This window comes from Tamandua tetradactyla, chromosome 7 (genome assembly GCF_023851605.1).
Source record: "Tamandua tetradactyla isolate mTamTet1 chromosome 7, mTamTet1.pri, whole genome shotgun sequence".
NCBI lineage: Eukaryota > Metazoa > Chordata > Mammalia > Pilosa > Myrmecophagidae > Tamandua > Tamandua tetradactyla.
In genome coordinates this window covers 71,405,238-71,429,480 of record NC_135333.1, presented here as the reverse complement: position 1 = coordinate 71,429,480, position 24,243 = coordinate 71,405,238, and the positions used below count along the sequence as shown (strand labels likewise).

Here is a 24,243-nt window from a genome sequence, read left to right as displayed (position 1 = left end):
TTAAGGCAAAGGGAAAAGGCTACTTTTGAATGGCAGTTTTAACCTTCGTTGAAACTAGAAAAAATATTCTTTACTTACATGTAACCAGATCATTCTGAGAATCCTTTTCCTTTTTGAATCTAAATCATAATGACACAATTTACGTAGGTGAACAGCATAGTCATTATTCTTGACTAGGAGGATTTAAGTGCCCAAATAATATTATTGGTAGAAATTAATAAATAGTAATCAATGCCTATAGATAATTAAATAAAACTACTATTATCAGCAAATCATATTTCTCTGAGAAATGGCAACCCATAATAATTGCTGAGACATACTATTTATATTTGTTTACAACTATGTACCAATTTTCCTCAGGGGATAAGTTCCAGTTCTAAGAAGCTTCAAGTTGAATATTGCTATATATTTTGCTATACATATTATAGATATTGGATCTTACTATACTTATTCTTCTTCAGTAAGCTATTTGATCATAAGTCTGTAAAACTTTTGGTGAAGTTTTTTTCTTTTTGAAGTTTTTTGGTGAAGCTCTAATCACATTTCTTCTTTCCATTTTTTTTCCATCTAGATTACACTGGTATACATTGAGGTAAGCATCAAAAAGAGCATCTTATAAGGACATGAACAGATTTAGAAAGAAATTTTGATAATATTCCAGAAAGGTGATCTACTATAAGAAACATCCAGATCTAATTTCCTCTCACTTCCAGATGTCAGGTTTACTGTATTTCATCTTCCTTCTGCACTTACCTTTTCTGGAGGCAATGCCAGTTATTAACCCTTAAATCGTTTGTGATCTTCAGGACCATAATGAATAAATAAATACTTTTCATGTTTTATGTTTATCTCTAGAACCCAAGAAGAAATCGAATTGCACAATGGCAGAATCTCAAGTTAGAGGGTGGCCTCAAACAGTTAGCCTTCCCTCTCACATCAGAGCCCATTCAGGGTTCCTATAAGGTGGTGGTACAGAGTGAATCAGACAGAAAAATAGAGCACCCCTTCACCGTGGAGGAATTTGGTATGGATAATGGAAGATGAAACTTTTGGTTCCTACAGGGAGAGCTCATTTAGATCCTTTGAATTTCCCATGGGTATATTGAACCTGGAATAGAGTCAGCTATATCCCCTTCTAATGTCATCAGATTTGTGTGAATACAGAAGCTCATGTGAACTTGCTGATTCTCAGTTCCAAATTGTACTTTTCAAGTGCTAAATTCTTATTTCCATGGTACCATCAGCCATTTGTTAGTGTCATTTGAGGTCTGATGTGGTTGGTTAGATTCTGCATGAATTGTTAAACCTTTTCATCTTAAAGTTGGTTCAATGAGAAATATGTCTAACTGTTCAAGGCATCATCTTGGGAAAAATTATAGGCATGTTGAAAATACTTGTATTTCCATTAAATGCCTGCCAACTTCCCTTATTTCCATTGTATCTATCAACAGTGCTTCCCAAGTTTGAGGTCAAACTTCAAGTGCCAAAGATAATCAGTATCCTGGAAGAAACAGTGAACATATCAGTATGTGGGATGTGAGTTAAATTTTCATTTTTGTCAGAAATTTCTTATTTTTGGCTCAATTCTGAAAAATTACTTAGCCTGCTACAGAATTATAAATTTACTTTTACTTAGCACATTGTAATATTATCCCAATGACTTTTTGAGTATTATTATTAAAATTTTAAATATATGTAAAAGTAGAGACAATCATCATCATGATTAATAATTGTTAACATCTTTCCATATTTCCATTATTTTCTTAACCATTTTATGATAAATTACAGAGCTCATGACATTTTTCTCTAGATGCAGTAGTATGTACCTATGAAAATATAGAGACATTTTTCTTCATAATCACAACTATCATATTTTACAAAATTAAAAGAAATTTTCTAATAAATTCCAAGTCTATAATCAAGTATTCTCAGTTGTCTTAAAAATGTCTTGGGGAGCATTTGGTTATTATAGCTTATAAGTACCCTTTTTTGTCAACTCTCTACAATGGAAATTTTCAATTGAATGCAGTATTGACCCAAACAATAAAATGAAACTTCAAGTACCTATCACCCAATTCCAAAAAAATAAGAAATTTTTCCAGTTTTGTTCCATATTCATCCCTCCTTCCCAATTTTTTCCTGGAACATTTTAAAGCAAGCCATGGAGATCTGTAAGTATCTGAATATATTTTATATCTATAATTTCCTTTTTTCCCATGACATTAACTTATTGAGAAGCAGGTCAGTTGGCCTGTAAGTATCCCACTTGCTGGATGTGCCTCCTCATGGTATACTGAATATATTATTTTTCCTTTCTCCTCTAACTAATTTTAAGAGATTCACTTGGTGCGAACGACAGGACAAGCTGTTTAATAACCGAGAACAAGCCCTTCTCCAGAATTGTCTACTCCCACCAGTTTCACTTTCTCCTTTTCTTCATGTGTCTATCATATAGAAATACTGTTATAGAAAGGAAGGTGGGTAGACCAATAAGAGTGACTAAAACTGTGATAGGGAAGCCTAAAGATCACAGAATAAACACCAATTAGTGGCTAAAAGCCAAAACTTATATTTTATAGATATGACTTAAATTTACTATGCATTATCCAGCAGCTAATATTTTGATTATAAAGGATGCTGGCCCTGAAATCAGCTTTCATGAGTATGACTCTCCTACCAGTAACTCTGCTTTACTGGGGCTTGGCACCTTTCCTCTGAACCCCCTACCCCGTCTTCAACAGTGAATTGAGGAGGTGCACATGATGTATGAGGCTCCCTTCCACTTCAGCCTTTTGTGATTATAAATAACTCTTACAGTTCCATTAAACTCCGAGGATTTCTAGCAAACCTGCAAAGGGAGCGCACAGAGCAAAGACATATGCCAACCTGAATATTATATATTTGAAGCATCAAAGCACCTGAACTCTGTCTCAGTTCTGTCTCAGAGTAATGGCCAAGGGAGAATCTGTCTAACTTAATGACACCCTCAAACAGATATTTATCTCTTGAAGAGGAGTTTCAGAACAAGTCGTCCTGGGTTTTTTATTTGTTTGTTTGTTTGTTTATGTGAAGTGATATTGGAGGCATTTGCAATGGGAAAAAAAACAAATCTCCCCCAAACAAAATTAATATCAATGGCTCCATTTTCATTAAGAAAGAAAGAGAATAAAGTAAAGGCACACATATACCCCTCTTTGCCAGAATACACACAAATTAGTGTATTTCAGATAGGCCCTGTGGTCTTCTCAGGGTTTGGCTTTTTTTTTTTTTTCATGTGTGTAGTGTGATTATGTTGGATTTTCTTCTTTATTTTTCAATTTATTTATCATTTAAATTTGCTTACTTGGTATAAATAACAAGTCTTTATTTTATGATAACAAAACAAAAAGAGTGAATACAGTGAATAGGCTAAAAGTAAGAAATAATTTTAAAAAGAGCCGATGAAATTTGGTGGCACAATACAGTAAAGTTTCAAAGGTTTTAATGGGTACTCTTTTTTTGTTAGGCATTCTGCAGGCATGTTCCTGCTTGGTTGAGCTCCAGATGATAAAGATGTTCAGGGAACGGCAGAGAGTACCTGTTATGTTGGTAATGGGAGATGTAGATTCTCACCCTCAGGTCTTGATTTATCTCTCCTGTGACAGATACACCTACGGGAAGCCTGTCCCGGGACTTGCAACTGTGAGCATGTGCAGAAAATTAATTCTCCCTTTTAATTGTTATCAGCCAGATGTCTGTGAGGAATTCAGTGAACAGGTTAGTGTGCCATGTTCTCTCTGTGGGGCGACCCTTGTTGACAACCCGTGAGCTACTACATTTTAGTGTCTGAAAGACATAAGCTTGTCCTAAAATACCACATCCATCCACCCACTAAAGAAGGAATTTTTGTTCTTAGTCAAGAGAATTCTCGTTTTGATGATTAACCATATTGACTACAAAGCAGATAGAACTAATGTTAAATTCTTGAAGGGTAATTAACATGTTTGACCCAAAGAAGTTGCCTTGGCATTAATGAGAAAATAGTAGATTTCATGACTATTGGTCTCAATCAGTGTGACTTTTTTTTTTCTTTTTTGTATTTTAGCTAGACAGCAATGGCTGCATCAACCGACAAGTAAAAACCGCGTTGTTCCAGGTTAAAAATGCAGGTTATGAAATGAATCTTAAAGTGGAAGCCAAGATCAGAGAAGAAGGAACAGGTTTGAATATTAAGTGATTAGGGGAGATAAAAAAAAAAACAATAAACATTGGTTTGTCTCTCACAACAAATTGTGTCATAAAGGGGGTGATTGAAAAGAAATTTTAGGTGTAAGGTAACTTCCAAGACAACATACTCTTTTCTATATATTTTTTAGACTTGGAATTAACTGGAAATGCGACCAGTGAAATCACAAACATTGTAACCAAGCTCACATTTGTGAAAGTGGATTCACACTTTAGACAAGGAATTCCCTTCTTTGGACAGGTAGTGTATATTACAATTCTCAGGTAAACAAAGTGTTCAGTGGTATCTAAGCCTCTGAGGACACAATGATGTAGCCTCTACCTGGTTAGTGTTATTAATTAATGAATGGTTTAGTTTGCTAATGCTGCCAGAATGCAATACACAAGAAATGGACTGGCTTTTATAAAGAGGATTTATTTAGTACAAATCTACAGTTCTTCATAGGAAAGGCATCCGGCTTTCCTCTGGCTTTCTCTGTCACATGAGGAGACACACAGTCTCCTAACCTTCCCTCCCGGCTTCTGGGTTCAAATAGTTTCCCCCTGGGTGTTTCCTCTCTGCATCTACAAACGTCTGGGTCTATATCGGCTCCGAACTCTGAGCTGAGTTTTGCTGGGATGTGCTGAGCCACTGAGCTCTCTTCTGACTCTCTCTTTTAAGTCTCCAGCTAATTAAATTAAACATCACTCCTTGTGGAAGGCACTCCCGTTAGCCAGCCACAGATGTGATAAGCAATAGATGAATTTCACATGCTGAGGATTTAAGGCCGCGGCAACAGAACAGCTGGGCATCATCATCTGGCCAAGTTGACACCCGAATCTAACTATTACAATTAATATGACCAAAATCATGAACCCAAGAACTGGATAATTTCCCTTGTAAACGTCACTGATGAAATGTTCAAACACATAACTAAAATTAAGAGACACAGAGATATTATTTCTTTTTTGCATCATTAACTACTAAAGATACTTAATGTAATAGGACTTAGTTATAATGTCAAACCTCCCCTCACTCCAGTCTTAGAATAAGTAAATATGTCTGCCATTCTTCTACCAACATCAGAATTTTAAGAGAATTTCTCACAAGTGTCTCCCAATTTATGACTTCCAGGACCCTTCTTTATATATATCATTCTATTTTAAAATAAGTGAATTTGTGTTTTTAATTTTAAGCAGAAGTATTATAATAGTGTACATTTCATGGTTATTAATATATTGGTTCCAATCTTAAGGAATATGTTTTAAGAAAAATAAAATAAAAATCTTGATTTTTATTCATATTAATCATTAACTTTACCAGTTTTATAATTATTAAATTTTCTCAAAAAAGAAACAGTCTCATGTGGATTTTCTTAGGTGTTGTATTTCATGAGATAATAATATTTTTAACTAACATTTATGGTAACAGTTACCATGTGCCATATATCTTCTAACCTTTTTTTTTTTTGCATGAGCAGGCACCGGGAATCAAACCCGGGTCTCCAGTATGGCAGGCAAGAACTCTGCCACTGAGCCACCATGGCCCACCCCTTCTAAGCTATCTTAAATGGATTAACTTATTTAATCTTCAATACTACCCTATGAAGGAGACACTATTATTATCCCCATTTTACAACTGTGGAAAATAAAGCACAAAGAAGTTAAGTAACTTGCCCAAGATTGTTCAGCTAGTAGAAGCAGAGCAGAGTACAAAGTCAGGCATTCCTGCCTCCACCTAAGTGCACAAGGAAAAGCATCTAGTTTAAGGTCAGTTCTGGTATTTTGATTCTAGGAGCCAATTATGTAGCCCTCACTATACAGCTAATACAAAAGTCCCTGGTCTTAGTTGAAATACTGCAGGGTCTCAAAAATAGATAAGCTGTGAAACACCTGGAAACCAAATGGAAGGAAAGAGTATGGAAGGGTTTTGTGCAGTTGCAGCAGCAAAAGACCTTTTCCCCCTAAGTCCTGCCCTCTCTGAGTATTATCCACATAATTTATCAACTACTTTTTGTTTTCAGGTGCTCTTGGTGGATGCAAAAGGTGTACCCATTCCCAATAAACTCGTCTTCATCACTGCCAATGACGCCAACTACCATTACAAATCAACTACCAATGAACAGGGTCTTGTACAGTTTTCAATCAACACCACCAACATCCTGGCTAAAAGACTTTTTATCATAGTAAGTATTAAAAAACCCTGAGGACAAAGAGAAACTTAGAAACAGTGACTCGGAAGTGAAGAAACCTGCATACTGTATTTATAGGGAAGAGTAAGAAATTGTCAAACTTGGGATTTATAAATTTGGGGATAATAGAATTTCATGAAAATAATAAAGTTATTAGAAGAGGTACTACAAAAGCTCCTGATCATTTCCCTAACATTATCTTTAAAATTTTATGTTATGCAAAATAGTTATTTGATTTTAAGCCTGAAAAATATCAGTTGCTTCAGTTGGTAAACAATTTACGTAATTTGCTTTATGTTCCTTTTAGATATTTTATAAAGTGATGAACCATACATACACTCATGCACACACTTAATATATATTGCCTAATGACTGTGAACAAAAGATTTCTACTGTTAAGAAACTTTTATGCTTGCAGCCTCAAAGAAAGAAGTAGTAAAAGATTATAATTTATTTATTCCCTCTTAGATACATGACATATAAATTATTTCCATTTCTCAATGTTCATATGTTAATTCACTATACAAATATGTAATGATGTATAGCAGTCACATTTACCGGAGTGGTAATTATTAGTTCTTGATTTTGAAAGGCTCTTTTATGTATGTATAACCTGGTAGTTAGAGATAATAATGAAGCCAATCAGGTCAGGATTACCATAACTAAAAACTAAGAAGAGGGGTAAGGAAGACATTGTCTATGTTTTAGAACCTCACCTACACTTTGAGACCAAAGGAAGAAAGTTTTATTTTGTATGGAAACTAAATTTTCTGTAGCACATAAAATAAATGAATGAATGAATTTAAAATATGTAATGAAGTTCAATATCTTCTATATGATGAATACCTGCTGTTCCTTAAAAATGAAAAGATGAGTAGACAGCGTCTTTGCACTTGAAAGTTCCTATATCCATGGAGTTAACAGACCAGTAAATCATTAGCAATAATTTAATTAATTTTTTTAAACTTCTAAAATAGGATAATTATGAGAGCAAATAGAAGGATCCACAAAATACTCCTTAAAATTTTAGAAAAAAATATAAGGGCACCCAGTAAAGAGTTAAGGGGCAAACATCGCAGGAATGATAGATGGAGTTTTCTGCTAAACAGTATCTGTATTAAAATTCCAGAAACTGCAAAGGCCTGAGAATATCAATGCCATCATTCACAATAGTGCTAGACGTATAGTGCTGATTTATTGAAGACTATTTATTTGAAATGTTGAGACCCATAAGGTAGTAGTAAGTCAATATATATAACATCCTTTAATTAAGACGACTTAATGGGACTTCTGTTCTCTGAAGATTCCCTTTTCTGCTTGTTCAGACCATTTATCATTCTCACTGGGACATCACTGTTGCTCTGACTCCGTGCAGCAGGACAATAAAATTCACAGCAGTGATGAGTTAGCAGAACCAAAGCAAAGGAGATAAATTTGTGGGTGATTTCCTATTGATCTCTGCAATGCAAGGGGGCTGATAAATGTTGCTTCTGTGAGGAAGGCCAGTAGAGTGCTTTAGAGTGAAAGACACAAATTTTTCATCTATCCATTTTGGTGGGTAGCTAAAGTGAAGAATTTAAAGCTAACGGATTCTTTGTTCTTTTTCTGCTTTATCAGGCCTACCATGAACAACCTACCTTCTGTTTTAGCTATACCTGGATCCGAGAAGAACACCAGGGAACTCAGCACATTGCAACTCATGTTTACTCCTCAAGCAGGAATTATATTCAACTGAAGCCTGTGTCTGGTACCCTCCCCTGTGGTCAGACACAGATTATCAAGGTCTACTACATATTCAATGGACAGACCATAGGGGACCTAAAAGAGCTCGTTTTCCATTACCTGGTAAGGGCAAGGCCACAGAATAAGTTTAGAGCTTATCAGAGGACAACAGTGGTGGATGGGCCAGGAATTTCAAAATTACCTGAGCACCACCATTTTGATTTCTCATCCATGCTCCCCTTGAGTCTAACTTTTCATAAGGTTGGTTCTTTCCAGCAGAGACTCAAAAAGCCAATCATGTGGAAGATAAGCTCTTAAATAAAACTGTATCAGTCTAATGGAAGGATCCTTTTTTTTCCTTTTCCTTTGCAGATCATGGCTAAGGGAGGCATCGTCAGGTCAGGAAGCCAGGTTCTGCCCATACAGCCAGGAGACAGTGAGTAACCTCAGACCTGTCTTCCACTTCTTCCCCAACATATCCACTCTTGTGCTTCAGATATGGCTCATAAATGGAGAAATTATTTCCACCATCCCTTCAAAATCAGAAGGAGGACACACAGGAAAATTAAAGAGTACCTATGATTCTTTGGCATTTTTTTATTCACAGCAGTCAACAGATAAATTTGATTGTCTACTTAAGTGCCAAGCACTCTGCTAAGGCACACTGCTTTTTCCCTTGAGTTTGTCTCTTCTGTCTGACATTAAAATGAAACCTTTTGGGTGGGCCACGGTGGCTCATGAGGTAGAGTTCTCGCCTGCCATGCTGGAGACCCAGGTTCAATTCCGGGTGCCTACCCATGCAAAAAATAAATTAATTAATTAAATTAAATTAAAATGAAACCTTTTTTAAATGCAAGCTTCCTTCTATTTTTTCCTTAACAGTAACTGTGTATGGGCCATCTTTAAACTTAATATTGCAGAGAAGAAAAGAACTAAGCATCAAGGAGAATGGGGAGGAAGAAAAGTGACAGATATTTTATTTTCTGTACCAAACCCTGGGCTAGGCTTTCTGCATACGCTACCTCACTTAATGAGGACGGGAGTTATGCTGCCAGCATGACATTGAGCACTTCGTATGTGAGATTGGACTCGTTTAATGAATAAATTGGAGAGGAGACAACCAGCATTTTTTCTATTCTAATTCAATCCACATCAAGGGAAAAGTCACTAAAAAGAGACCCATGAGCATTCTTGTAATTACCTGAGCAAGGCAAAATTTCTACATTTTTTTACCTCACTCAGAGCTAAATTTAATAATTCAAGATTTGTTCAATCTGTAAGATTTTCTTTTCATTTTTGTACTTCTTTTCCCTACTAAGGTGGAAAAATAAAATACCAATTGTTTTTCATTGTCCAGTGTTGAAGCGATATTGGAAGAGGAGTTTTCTCAATTTAAAACAGCTATAATGAGCACACTCAACAATTAATAATTGTTTAAATTAAACATGAAAGAGTGCTGACCAGTTTTGAACATTATTTTCCCCAATATTAGCATAGGAAAATTTAGATATGGAGAATGGACCCTATTTTGTGCATTGTTCTATCTTGTCATCCTTTTTTCCATTTTCTTGTAATAATGCAGCAGATAACACATTCATAAAAATAGGTAAATGTGTTAAAAAATCATTCATTTCCTTGATTTATTCTTTTTTGACATTTTAATTTGAGCTTCATTCATAACAGGAAGAGCCTATCTGCCTAAAAATGTCTATATAGTAATATCAGGAAGACTACTTCAATTATTTACCCAATGAAGATTTCACAAAAATTTATGGAAAAAAATTGAGCCAACATTTGGAAGGAATTTTGTTAATTTCTGTCTAGAATTGTCTGATTCATGATTATTTAAAATTAAAAATATTTATACATTCTAATTACCTTATCAATTACCAATTTGCTGCCCACTTGACAGTGGGCAGAAAATCTTTTTATGAAAACAGACTGTTCACAATTTGTCTGAATTCAAATTTTTATGGGTCAAGTTTAACTGATCCTTTATAGATTTTGAATTAATATCAGGACCCAAATTACTAATTTCAGAACTATTTCTGAGTCTGTTTGAAATTCAAATTTTTGATAGCAAAGCATTCACAAATATCATTATCAAAAGTCTTTGTTTATTTCCAATATTCTCTGCAAAAAACCTGCCATAATTTCTCCTCCTGTTTTTGTGATATTTCAATCTATTCCACTTTCTGTGTTTGGCTCAAGGCACAGCGACAGAAGGACTTAAATTTCTCTCCTTTTAGAGTGGAACTTATTAGAGTTCCACTTATTAGAGTTAAAACTTGATTCCTCCAATTAGACAGAAGATGAATTCCACAACACTATTTTAGTAGTATTTTAAACCCCTTCCCCTCCAAACTTAGCATTTTGCTGCATAAAGCACTTCATAGTAAGCAATGTTAAGTTATAGTAAAATTTATATGGAATTAGAAAAATTCCCTGTCCTTCATAAAGGCAAACAATTTTTAGTTAAGCATCAACAATCACAGGGCTTTAATCAAATAGTTTATATGTCTATTAGCCTTAATTTTTAAATATTTATAGTCCAAAAAAGAATTAAAATCAATTATAATTGTCTTTATAATATTGAAAGACTCTGTTGTCCTACGTATACCCTAATTGCACCAATTTTCTAACAATGAAGACCATATTACTGGGGAAGAACTTGGTAGTACAGGAATTTAAAAACCAATAGTTGGGAGTCTTGAACAGGAGGGTCGTAGAGAAGAGGAGAGAAGGTATGGAAACAATGGCAGCTAGGTTTTCTGTCCTCCCTTCATATACCAATATCCAATATGCATCCCTATTATTAATCTAAAAGCCTAGCTTTTTTACAGTTACTAACTTTTATTCAACTAAATGAAGGTCATCTACCTGAATTACCAATGGACCATTTAGAAAATAGAACTTTTGCTGTTGCCCTTTTGCAACCATTTCGTTAAAATATTTTAAAAAGTTTAATGTATCTCCCAAAATGTTATCTGAGTACATTTTAATCCTTCAGGTAGAAATACATTAATGGTACTTATAATAGTCTAGAGTTGCAATGAAAACATCCAGAATTGCATGGTCGCTCAGAAAGTCCAATCATTATGAACATTGTTCACCAACAGAGGTTTTTTAAAAAGTATGTATTTGAAAGAGATGCAAATACTATTATTATATCTTGCAACTTACAGTTCTGTATTTAAATTTGGAATCATCTCTGGTCTGAAGTTTAAATAAATGGTTGCCATCCTTCTTACACATATTAGCAAAATAACCTTTAGCTGTTGAGATTTAGGTTGGTTTAGGAATACGATCAGTGGAAAATCAAATAAATAAAGATGTAAGCAGAAGGAAATTCATTAACTTACTCTGGATATCAAGTCTTGGGGAGAGACATCAGCCTATTAGGTTCCCAAATAACTAGAACAACAATCAATGAGACTAAGCTGTTGAATGCATAGGCACAGTTCTGAACTGGTTAACACCAAGCAACTGCGTCCTGATCCATGACCATTCTGACTCATTCTTTCTGCATTCCAGTGGAAGGCAGTTTTTCCCTGTCCTTACCTGTGGAATCAGACATTGCCCCCATTGCACGATTGTTCATCTTTACCGTTTTACCAAGTGGAGAAGTTATTGGAGATTCTGAGAAATTTGAGATTGAAAACTGTCTAGTCAACAAGGTGAGTGTCTTTAACATAAAAGAACACACACAAATGGTTCTCTAAGTACCATCTACTTTACCCCAAAGAAAATTGAGTCCCGAAAAGTAAAATGAGTTGACCAAAGGTTCCCAACAAACTAAAGGCAGAGCCAAATCTTTAGGCACCTAGCACAGTACTTTTGCAATTATGCAAAATTTCTATCACATAAAACATACTTAAATGTTTTGTCCTTAGTGCTCCCCTGGTGTTAATTTTATTGTGTTAATTTTATTACCTTTAAGATGCTAAGACTCAAAAGTTTCAGAAATCTAGTGGGCCATGGTGGTTCAGCAGGCAGAGTTCTCGTCTGCCATGCCAGAGACCCGGATTCGATTCCCAGTGCCTGCCCATGGCGGGGGGGTCGGGGGGTGGGGAGGTTTCAGAAATCTGAAAGAAAAATACATATATTTAGAAGTATTGTCATTCCACCTCGAGATACTAAGCACTTCACCATGAATCAGAGGTAAATATGGGCCTTTAAAAACTAAACTCGCTATTTGTCCCTTGTGATGTCTCAGTTATCTCCTTAGGACAAGACTGAGCAACGGAATAAACCTTATCAGTGCACAGTGAAGGAAAGATGAGAAAAGAGGTTCCTCACTGACACTACCATAAAAAGTCATATAAAACTGAATGTAAGGATAATTTAGGAAATGTCAGTGACTACAGGATTGCATAAGTAGAGAAAATGTTGGATGACTTTTCCCTCATTTCTAACAGGTGGATTTGAGCTTCAGCCCCACCCGAAGTCTTCCGGCCTCACAAGCCCACCTGAGAGTTGCAGCTTCTCCCCAGTCCCTCTGCGCCCTCCGTGCCGTGGACCAAAGCGTCCTGCTCCTGAAGCCCGAGGCTGAGCTATCCGCGTCCTCGGTGAGTTCCCGTCACCTCGGGAGGCAGAAAGGGCCACGCCAGAGTCCCCTCTTATAGAAGCCCCTATTGAGAGTCAAATATATTAACAAACATGCTTATCCATTGTCTAGGTCTTGATAGTTTCTCAAGCTTTCTCACATGCGTTTTAAAATTTAATCCTCCCAACATCCCTGAGAGAAGATAAAGAATTCGTTTTAAGATGTGAAAAATAGGATTCAGAAATGTGCAAAATAAGTGGCAGATCTGAGATGTGATTCTGATACTATGCCTACAGATTTCGATCCCTTTATGATAAAACTTCCATTTCTATATGGGATCAAATCTAAACCTCAATTACTCATGTTTTACAATCATCTTAATGAAAGCTAAATTTTATTAAGATTCCCCACTTTGATGGTCACCCTATTCGCTGTGGGAGAAATTACACAAAGGAATTACCAGGCGGCAGAGACTATTGGGGGCAATTTTTGAGGCTGTCTTTGCAATCTTCCCTCAGACCCCCAAAGATTCATGATCTCCCACTTGTCAAATACACTCATCTCCTTCCCAAAGCTCCTAAAAACCTTGCCTGATATAGCAAACCTATGAAGGCTGAATCTCATGATTTAAATCAGATTCAGGTACAGATGATATTGTGTGTGTATTCCTCAATACAGTTCCTCTAGATATGAAGATCTTGACCTAAAAAGTGATCTGCCCCCTCATGCCCACCATGAAATGGGGAAACAGGCATAGAATAATTACTATTGAAACTATGATTTAAAAGGGGGGAACAAGAGGCACACAGGAGTCATTGATCCAGTTGGGCAAGTGTTGGAAGTTTTTTGATTAGGGTTCTGTCTTACTCCAGCCCAGGACTGAAATCTTCAGAGCTCTGTCATTTGTTATCCTTCTTTTTCCATAAAAAGTAACCTGTATTTGTGTCAGGCCGTGGGCATCCTGCTTGCTGTGTCAAATTGCTGGTCAGAAATGAATACCTTTTATCACCTCCAAAGAGGGTGTTTTAGTGCTTGGAGGGTGGCAAGAGCATGACATTGCCAGTCACCAGGAACACAGCTTTAGGGTCTCAACTCATTCCACGATTTGCAGTTGCCAGGAGCACCAGCAATGCACAACTCACAAAGACAATGGATGAAGCAATATATACTCAGAGAAGAGACAGATTAGGACAGGTTTCATTAGTGGGCATCAGTTCCCTATGGCCAGTGAGCCACAACCACCGCCAAGGCAGGCAGAAGATCTATGCACACCTTTTTTGTGCCTTAATGGAAAGATGTTACCCCCTCCCCACTAGGAACAGAGTTAGCAATGGGGGTGAGCCAGGTACAATAAAAACCTACATACTTAGTCTAAGGATGTTTACATGTACTTAGGCAAAGGGGGAAGGAATGCACAGACCACTCTCTGAGATGCCCCAAGGAGAGAATTAACCCATATTTATTATCAGATCCTGGAAGCCAAGGTAACACATCTAGTCCTGAACACAGAGTCTATTTGTGGGTCACAGAGAAAGGCAGCAAGCTGCACCTATCTTCCAGTTTTCCATTGCATAAACATTGATCTCTCCAAAGGAGATGATACATACTCATTTATGCGCCTATCTGGTTCTTTAGTTAAAAAAAAAAAAAAAGCTACGTAGATGTAGACGCTCTACAAGTGGCAATAGTAATTTCTGCCTAAATTCCCCAGTGCATTAACTATTTGTCAAAGACAAAGGCATATTAGAGTTCCTTCTTGTATTTAGTCTAATTCTGCCTCTAAACCATACAGTTAAGGTTTAGTTAATACTCAGAAACTTAAGATTTTATTAACCCTTGGCCTCATTTTCCCAAGTAGGTTTCACCTCGTTAGAACATTAACATTGTAAAAACAAGCAAAAAAATCTTTCACTTCTCTCTAATATGCCAAGTTCATGGAAGGATGCAAGAAAAGATTGATGATAATTATCACATTTCTCTCAGTTCATTGAATATTTTAAAAGAAAAGCAAGTAAGGCCTTTTTCTCTCCACTGTTACAGGTGTATAACATGCTAACTGTGAAGGATCTCTCTGGTTTCCCTGACAATCTGGGCCAAGAAGAGGAAAGACAAGCAAGCTGTTCAAATCCTTTTATCAATCGTCAAGGAGCCGTCTATATGCCCTTACCAAATTTCGATGAAGATGATATTTATACATTCTTGAAGGCAAAATCCTTATTACTTATTAATGTTAAGACTTCTGAGGTTTTGAATGTGCTTAAAACTTTATACCTATAAATAATTTTGGAAATCACTTAACCTGGCCTCTTCACTTTTCAGTTGAGAAAAATGAAGTCAATAAAGAGATTAAAGTTTCTAAGTTCAGCCAGTGAGTAGGTGAGAGCCGGGCTACACCTGACCTCTGCCTATTCATCCAAGTATTTTTAGGCATATTTCATTTTTCTTCAAAAGGCCATAAATAATAAAATCTTAAAGTATAGTATTTTTACCGTTCTATTATATTTCCTGATCTCTGGGTATCTCCATGGAATTAATATAACATGAAACTTATTGGAATGACATAGGCAAGGAAAATTACATTTCATATATTCTAATCAAGATTGCAATTTGATTGAATGGTTCTTTTTTTCTAGGGTATGGGACTGAGAGTATTCACCAACTTGAAAATCCGAAAACCACAGTCGTGTGCAGCGTACTACCCAGCCGCACCTCCAAGAGGAGGAGTCCATATGGGTTACGGAGGTAAAATACTGTTTTTTTTAATTCTTAATTCTGCATCCTATCCAACAATATTACTTTGCTAAAAATGGTAAAAGGCAGTGATTAATGAAGACGTATCAACATTGAACTTATTTATCCATAAAGAAATCAAGATTCAGATGAATCGTTCCTGCTGAGGTTGCTTAGCTGGCAAATGGCATAGACAGAGTTAATCAGTTTTTCTTTGAAGAGTTAGATATCTCCAGCCACAAAATCAGATGAAATACAAGAGTCTGACGTACTATAGAAAAGAAGAGAGTAGTCCACAAGGAAAGGGGAGAATAATTCTGATTATGAAATTAGGAAAAACTTTCATAGAGATGTTGCTCCTTGAAGATAGATTCACTGGTGAAAAGAAACAACGTAAACATAGAAGAAATATCACATTACCCAGGGCCATAAAATACTGCTCAAATAAAGCAGCTTTTTTTTCTAGACCCTTCAACTTCCTATTAATACATCTGTGCCGCCCCAGGTCTTCTTACACTTGAAGCCCTTTATTCAACACTTTCCTATCCCTCCCACCACTGAATCTGAAAACCCTTTTCTCCAGAATATTTCTTTATTTCTATCTGTTAAGAAAGGCTTATATCCTTTGAGCTTTGATTGGGAATCAGAAGTCCTGTGAAGTGGGCGTGTCATGCCATTTCTCTAAGCCTCAAGTCTTTAATTAATAAATTGAAGGAATTCGACTAAATACTTGAAGGAATATGTATTCTCTTCAAAATCTTTTTAATTACCTTATATAATCCGTATAAAAATAAATTAAGAATTTTGACTACTCAAAAATTGTTTTCTATGGTCCTTGACATTGGAGCTACATTTAAGGTTAATGTTAATCTATAAACCAGCCTCATTGTGAACAAAACACCTTGTGAAGAGCCATCCCACTTGTAAAGGATTATGGACTTTTTACTCTAAATATAATCTTCAAGAGTGACCCAAGTTTCAAAATTTTTCCCAAGAATGATAAATATGACTTTATCAGGTAAATAAGAGGTTATATAATTATGATGGAGAATAAAGTGAAGGGAAAATGGAAATAATCATGAGAATTCCAGGTGGAAAGAAGTGTAAGTTTAAACCATGAATATATTAGGGAGAAGAAAGTGTTCTGGAAGTGGGCAAGGATAGCATTTGAGGCATGTGATATATCTCAGATAGAAGAATTATTAAAATGTGTGGTGCATTCAAAAGGGGATTAGAATGAGTAAATAAAAATGACATGTATTTGAGGCAATGAAAGATCTAAGAAAACTGGAATGCCTCATGAAAATTACTGAAAATAATTCAAAGAACATGAGCCTCTGTCTGAGAATCTATTATTCGTTTTCAAGATTTTCATGGCATAGAACAGCATATATGGAGAAATTAACTTTAATACTGTCTATAGGACCGAAAAAGAGAGGGACAATGGTAAATATAAACAGGGAACAAAAATTGTGTTAGACAATGGTAGAAAGTATTAGTACCCAAAAAAATAAAAAATTGAGAAGCTATAATCATGACAGTTATTCATTGTTGTATTCAACACATATGCTTGAACACTCGCTGACCCAGTTTCTAGGCATATAACAAACAATGAGAGCAATAGTCTTCAACCTCGTGGTGCTCTAATGTGCCTAGAAAGAGCATAAACAAAGTAAATAAGTAAATCATAGTTTGTAAGAAGATATAAATGCTACAGGGAAATTCAAATGGACAAGAGGATAATGAGACTAGAGGGAGTTGCAAACATAAATAGAGTGGTCAGTGAAGGTCTTACTAAAAAACGTGAAATTTGAGAAAAGGCTTGAAGGAAATAGGAAAACAAACCATCTGACTACCTGAAAAAAGAGTTTTACAGTCAGAGAAAATAACATTAATAATAGAAAATTCCTATGTAGTGCTTAAAATGTTCCAGGAGATGGTTGGTGATAAATAGGTAGATAGATAGAGAGAGAGATATAGATAGATGATAGATAGATAGATAGATAGATAGATAGATAGATAGATAGATAGATAGACAGACAGACAGATAGACAGACATAAAGATTTCAGAGTGACTTCCTTAATTCTCATAGTAGCCATATAGGGTACGGATTCTCAATACCATTTTCAGATGGTAAAACTGAGTCCTAGAAAGGCTCAGGAACTCAGCCTGAAAGATCCCACAACCAATAATATAAGGACTGGGATTCAAATCAGGTAGTTTGACTCTACATCCATGTTCTTAACATATTTTACCCTTCAAATCTGAGATGAGAATTTGCCTGGAATGTTCTAAGAGTACAGAAACCAGTGTGGTTGGAACAGAGTGAGTAAAGATAAGAGTAGTTGGAGACAGAGAGATCAGAGGAATAAATGAAGGCAGATTAGGTTAGGCTTTATTGGTCATTGTAAGAACTTCATTTTAAATCATTCAATGAAATGGGGAAATTTTCAGAAGAAGAATGACATGGCCTTATATATGTTTCAAAAGGATGACACTAGACATGGAACATAGAAGAAAATAAAGATTCAAGTTTTTATAATTTTTTTGCTTGATAGTAGTGAAGGTCAAAAATGAATAAAAGTTTTACAAAGTTCAGTTGAGCAGCCCTTTTTAAGCCATCAGCATTGTCATGGTCAGGTTCAAGTGTCAACTTGGCCAGGTGGTGGTAAGTGCTTGTCTGGTTGGGCAAGTGCTCCCTGTCTTTTGCTGTGAGGACATTTCATAGAATTAAATCATGATTACATCAGCTACATCCACAGCTGATTCCATTTGTAATCAGCCAAGGAGAGTGTCTTCTCTAATGAGTACTGCTTAATCTAATCACCAGAAGCCTTTTAAGGAAGATTCAGAAGAGACAAGCTCTCTTCCTGCTTCGGCTGGTGAGCCTCTCCTGTGGAGTTCGTCCAGACCCTCCATCAGAATCATCAGCTTCACTGCCTGCCCTACAGTTTTTTGCACTGTACATTCCTTTGGTTATGTGAGACACTTTTATAAATTTTATATTTACGAATATGTCCTGTTGATTCTGTTTCTCTAGAGAACCCTAATACAGGGACTAATACAGCTGATGACTTTAAGTTGAAGTCAGTGTTCATTTGCCATTCTGAAAATCCTAGGGCTCTTAGGAATATGCTAAATCTACTCTTCCTGTGCACTATAAATGGAACATCAAAGCCTGGGTGCCAGCACATCTGTTGACAACATGGTTTACTGAATATTTTAAGCCTAGTGTTGAGACCTACTGCTCAGAAAAAAAAAAAGACTCCTTTCATAATATGACCACACATTGGCAGTGCACTTGGACACCCAATGACCTCTGATGGAGATGTACAATGAGACAAAGTCTGTTTTCATGCTTGCTGACACAACATCATTCTGCAGCCCATAGATCAAGGAGTCATTTCAGCTTCCGAGTCTTATTATTTGAGAAATACATTTCATGATGTTATAGCTACCATAGAGCTCTGTTAGAGCTAAAAAAAAGTCAGTTGAAAGCCTTCTGGAAAGAATTCAGCATTCTAGATACCATTACGAACATTCATGATTCATGGGAGGAGGTCAGAAGATCAATATTGTCAGTAGTTTGGAAGAAGTTGATTCCAACCCTCATGCATAACTTTGAGGGATTCCCAGACTTCAATGGAAGAAGTAACTGCAGATGTAGTGAAAATAGCAAGAGAACTAGAATTAGAAGTGGAGCCTGAGATGTGACCGAATTGCTGCAATTTCATGATAAAATTTGAATGGATGAGGAGTTGCCTCTTATGGATGAGCAAAGAAAGTGGTTTCTTGAGATGGAATCTACTTCTGGTGAAGAAGTTATAAATGTTGTTGAAATAACGAAAAAAAATTAGAATATTCCATAAACTTAGTTGATCCAGCATTGGCAAGGTTTGAGAGGATTGAACTCCAATTTTGAAAGAAGTTCTATGTGGGTTTGCTGGTTTGAAAGTGTTATGTACCCTAGAAAACCCATGTTTTAATCCTAATGCCATTTTGTAAAGGCAGCCATTTCTTCTAATCCCTATTCAACATTGTATGTTTAAAACTATAATTAGATCATCTCCCTGGAGATGTGATTTAATCAAGAGTGGTTGTTAAGCTGGATTAGGTGATGACATGTCTCCACCCACTTAGGTGGGTCTTGATAAGTTTCTGGAGTCCTAAAGAAGAAACATTTTGGAGAACAAAAGCAATTCAGAGAGACAAGAAGCAGAGTCCACCAGCCGGCGACCTTTGGAGATGAAGAAGAAAAATGCCTCCCAGGGAGCTTCATGAAACAGTAAGCCAGGAGAAGAAGCTAGCAGATGACATCGTGTTTGCCATGTGCCCTTCCAGATGAAAGAGGAACCCTGACCATGTTCACCATGTGCCTTTCCAGATGAGAGAGAAACCCTAACTGTGTTTGCCATGTGCCTTCACTTGAGAGAGAGAGACCCTGAACTTCATCAGCCTTCTTGAACCAAGGTATCTTTCCCTGGATGCCTTTAATGGGACATTTCTATAGACCTGCTTTAACTGGGACCTTTTCTCAGCCTTAGAATTGTAAACTAACAACTTATTAAATTCCCCTTTTTAAAGGCCATTCCATTTCTGGTATATTGCATTCCAGCAGATAGCAAACTAGAACAAATGTAATATCCAACTGAAGGTATTTTACAATCAGTATTAAACAGAATATAAATGGGTGAGTCCAGGGATTGACACATTTTCATGAAGTGGGATGGGAAAAGAAGCAAAAATAAGATTTTGTGTGGGAAATGGATTTAAAGATATATACAGTAGAGTTTATCAGTTGTAACATGAGGAGGAATTGAACTTTAATATGGAGACTATGTGAGGACAGGTGGAGAATCGAATTGGTATTGAAAGTACCAGATGATAGGAGGATATAGCTGACATCCAACAAATGGAGCTATGGTAACACATAATACCACAAATTGTTAACTGCTATAACTGCAGGAGGTGGAGGGCTCTTGATATCTGGGGTAGAAAATGGAACATAGTTCATTTGAATGCATCATGCATTTAGATACTTAAATATCAGAGATAAGAGCAAATAGAACAACATCCATGAGAAATCAAAGTTGGAGATAAAGATGATTAGCATTTGGAAGGACATGGGGGAAAGAAACATAATTTCTTTTTCCTCATGCAAAAACATTTTTTAATTTGTACATTTAGTCACTATCATTGTATACTCAAGGCATTCCTGAATTATACCATCTTGTTCTTTATTGTTATCTTTCCTTCTGATTTTGTATGTGCCCCAGCCCTCCTCTGTCTATCAGTGTCTCATTCAGCTTTATTCAGTGAATTTACATAATTGTGCTACAGTTAGGTAGTATGGTGCTATCCATTTCTGAATTTTTACCATCAGTCCTATTGTACAATCTGTATCCCTTCAGCTCCAATTACCCAGTATCTACCCTATTTCTCTCTTGATGACCTCTGCTATTAATTAAAATTCTCCAAGTTCATTCATTAATGTTAGTTCATATCAGTGAGACCCTACAATATTTGTCCTTTTGTTTCTGGCTAATCTCACTCAGTCCTCAAGGTCCATCCACGTAGTTACATGCTTCATGACTTTATTCTGTCCATGGCTGCATAATATTCCATTGTATGTGTATACTACAGCTTGTTTAGCCTCTCATCTGCTGATGAACATTTGGGCTATTTCCATCTCTTGGCAATTGTAAATAATGCTGCTATAAAATTGAGAAATAATTTTTTAAAGAAATTTCTATTGATATTTTTTCCAATTGAGAGAAAATCTCTAGAAATGTGTTTTTCCTTATGAATGTTCTCTCACAGATATTTCTGAAATTTCAAATGGAATTCATGGGTGTAGATCCTAACTCTAACTCAATTTACAAGCATCATTTCAAGTATGGGCTGGACCAGATAATCGTCATGTCTAGTTTTCTAATCAATCACTGCTCTTTATGTATCTTTGTGAACAACCATAGGACTAAACCAAATGAAAGAGCTCTCTTTTAGGTCTTGAATTCTTCATGAATAAATAGAGTAAAATAAAATGATTAATCTTTTTTTCAAAGAACAAGTTTTCAAGATTCAATACAGTATACAAAATATTGTAACTATTAATTTCTGTTCATTAGTAAGTCAAACAATTTGTAACATCACATTGCCTGAAGACAATTTTGCAATTCTTGTTCAGTTCCTCTAAGAATAAATCAATCCTCTCTCACATTGAAAACCCACCATTCTCTCCCAAACCCATAAAATCCTCTCCATGTTATTTTGCTTTTCCAAAGTCCATTCACATAAAATTATGCTACCTCTAGTCTGCATGAAATTTCCAGTTATGACAAAGATTCTTTTCCACTCAGAGAATGAGGGCTCAACAAATTATTTTCAAAGTTCACTTGTATTATTTCATCTCTTAGAAGGCAATCTGAGCAGGCAAATGTAAAATTTGTTCTCTTGTATTTCCCTTGTACCCCATGTAATATATAGGGTTTTTTCCTTTAACTAGAATATTATTTTCTTTTATTTTAGTAGCTGCAGGAGTAGCATATGGATCAGTAGGACCAATGGGTCCATATGGTCCTCAAGTTAATTCACCTACAATACCTGTAAATACTGTACAAAGTCCAGAGCCAACTCTGGAAACAGTGCGAAGCTATTTCCCTGAGACCTGGATCTGGGATTTGGTGGTAGTAGAGTAAGTAGCTTCACTCTCCTCCATTTGCTGTGAGTGAATGAATGTGGACATGCCAGTATTTTCATTTCTAGGATAATCTTTCTGAAAAACTATACATAATTGTCTTTACTTCATGCCCTTTCAAGATAGACCTAAATAAAATGCTTCAGTTATATGGGTTCATTAAAGTCATTGTCTCAGAGTTGAGCAATTCTAAAATAATTATTCTTGAGACCTCTAGAAAACACATGTGGGAAGTCCATAGATCCAAATGATAACTAGTGCCCTTCAGGGAGCCTTCAATAAATATCAAGACTTGAACAAGCACACAGTCCAACAAATCAGGCTACATAAACACAACAGTCGATTGGTTGGATCTTGATTCTTAAATGTTCTTTTATGGGATGGTATAATAGTGAGGGTAGTTTAAAGACCAAATTTAATCACTTTCAAATATTTCTCTTTAAGGTACAGATATGTGCGATGTGGCCATAGGTTGATAAGGGAAAGAGGTACCATTTAGTGCCTTCCATTTTCCCAACTCAGTCCCTGATACAATCTAGTACACACACGTGGGCATGCGCACACCCACACACAGACACACACACACAGAGACATGAGTGATTCAGTTCTTGACATTAGCCTTACAAAATATGGATTCCCACTTGAGAAAAGACATTTCCACCCACTTGACTTTGTGTTCATATTGCCATCTACCCCAGCTCATCAGGTGTGGCTGAAGTAGAAGTAACAGTCCCTGATACCATCACCGAGTGGAAGGCAGGGGCCCTCTGCCTGTCGGAGGACTCTGGACTTGGTCTCTCTCCAATCGCCTCTCTCCAAGCCTTCCAGCCTTTCTTCGTGGAGCTCACAATGCCCTACTCTGTGATCCAGGGAGAAGCCTTCATACTCAAGGCCACTGTCACAAACTACCTCCCCAAATGTATCCGGGTAAGAAAAGTGAGGGTAAATTGAAAGGAAGGATGCAATGAAAGATGCCATTGGCCAGTCAGCTACATATTCTGTTTCCAAGATTACCCTTAATTTTGGGAATCATGCAGATAAATAGTGCTAAACTAGCCAGGACATTATTAGACAGATAACACAATGATAAATCCACTTCAGCTACTGAAACCACAGCTCTCCAAACCACAGATCTTTTTTTTTATAATTTCTCGAAACTCATAGAATCCTTTCCCACAAGTTAGGCTTTGTTCCAGGAAGATTTTTGACACTGAGGCTTCTCAATTCCATTAGTGTCATTCTCTGCTCTCATCTCTAAATTCATACAATTTATAGTTTTAACTTTGTAGCACTTGCCTCTTTGTAGATTATGTAATAACCTAATGAATAGACTATCTTTTGTAACACAATATCCTTAAGGTCTCTTATATACTATTATATACAGAAACCACTTACATATTATTATTTAACCTCTTCTATCCTACTATATACTATTCATAATTTGCTATGCCTCATAAAGTATACTACATTATGTAATATTTTTGAGGATGTGGAGGAAGGAAGAAAGAATATCTATAAGACAAGTAGTAAAATCTACACAGCAATATACCATTGCTGCTTCACCTTCCCCTCTACTGTTGCTATATCAGTGGATTTCTCTGATATCCCAATGCAATCCTCTAAGTAGATAAGCAGTTTTGATTTGTAGCATTGCCATTCTCATGCTTCTCAAAGCATGTATGAGCTTATGTCATATACAGTTTTTCCAAATTTCAGTTTACTCCAGCACCTCACATTTGACCTGCTCTGTGCCATCATTGTCTTTCTATATTCTGATCATTTCTGTGTCTTCACCTTGCTCATGGGTGATAGGTCAGTGTGCAACTGGAAACCTCTCCTGCCTTCCTTGCTTCCCAAAATGAAAAAGGGAAAGGATCTTATTGCATCTGTGGAAATGAGCGGCAAACCTTGGCTTGGACAGTAACTCCCAAAACTCTAGGTGAGTGACAGCCTACAAAATGGTCCACCAGCCAACAGAGTACAGCTGTCTGAGCACTCTCTGCAAAATATCCCCCTTTCTTGCTTTCTGTGACTATAATTCTACGAAACTGATTTATTTTATTCCTTTGATGTATATCCACACTGACCTTCTCTCACTACTTTCACTCCCGCATGGGCCCCACAATCACTACCTTTGAATATTGGTCATTCA

General features: G+C 36.4%; 1 protein-coding gene across 2 annotated transcripts in view; it reads left to right on the top strand.

The window, feature by feature from the left end:
* The window catches only part of LOC143691468 (pregnancy zone protein-like), a 42,892-nt gene that overhangs the window by 5,779 nt on the left and 12,870 nt on the right, over positions 1–24,243 (top strand). For both annotated transcript variants that reach the window (XM_077169974.1, XM_077169975.1), the window contains 16 exons: positions 572–592; positions 856–1,024; positions 1,452–1,536; positions 3,645–3,756; positions 4,085–4,199; positions 4,356–4,465; positions 6,228–6,389; positions 8,013–8,240; positions 8,490–8,553; positions 11,652–11,794; positions 12,536–12,685; positions 14,704–14,868; positions 15,297–15,405; positions 21,923–22,088; positions 22,790–23,018; positions 23,904–24,030. In XM_077169974.1, the coding sequence (XP_077026089.1) occupies positions 572–592; positions 856–1,024; positions 1,452–1,536; positions 3,645–3,756; positions 4,085–4,199; positions 4,356–4,465; positions 6,228–6,389; positions 8,013–8,240; positions 8,490–8,553; positions 11,652–11,794; positions 12,536–12,685; positions 14,704–14,868; positions 15,297–15,405; positions 21,923–22,088; positions 22,790–23,018; positions 23,904–24,030 (2,155 nt within the window). The remainder of the gene's footprint in view (positions 1–571; positions 593–855; positions 1,025–1,451; positions 1,537–3,644; positions 3,757–4,084; positions 4,200–4,355; positions 4,466–6,227; positions 6,390–8,012; positions 8,241–8,489; positions 8,554–11,651; positions 11,795–12,535; positions 12,686–14,703; positions 14,869–15,296; positions 15,406–21,922; positions 22,089–22,789; positions 23,019–23,903; positions 24,031–24,243) is intronic.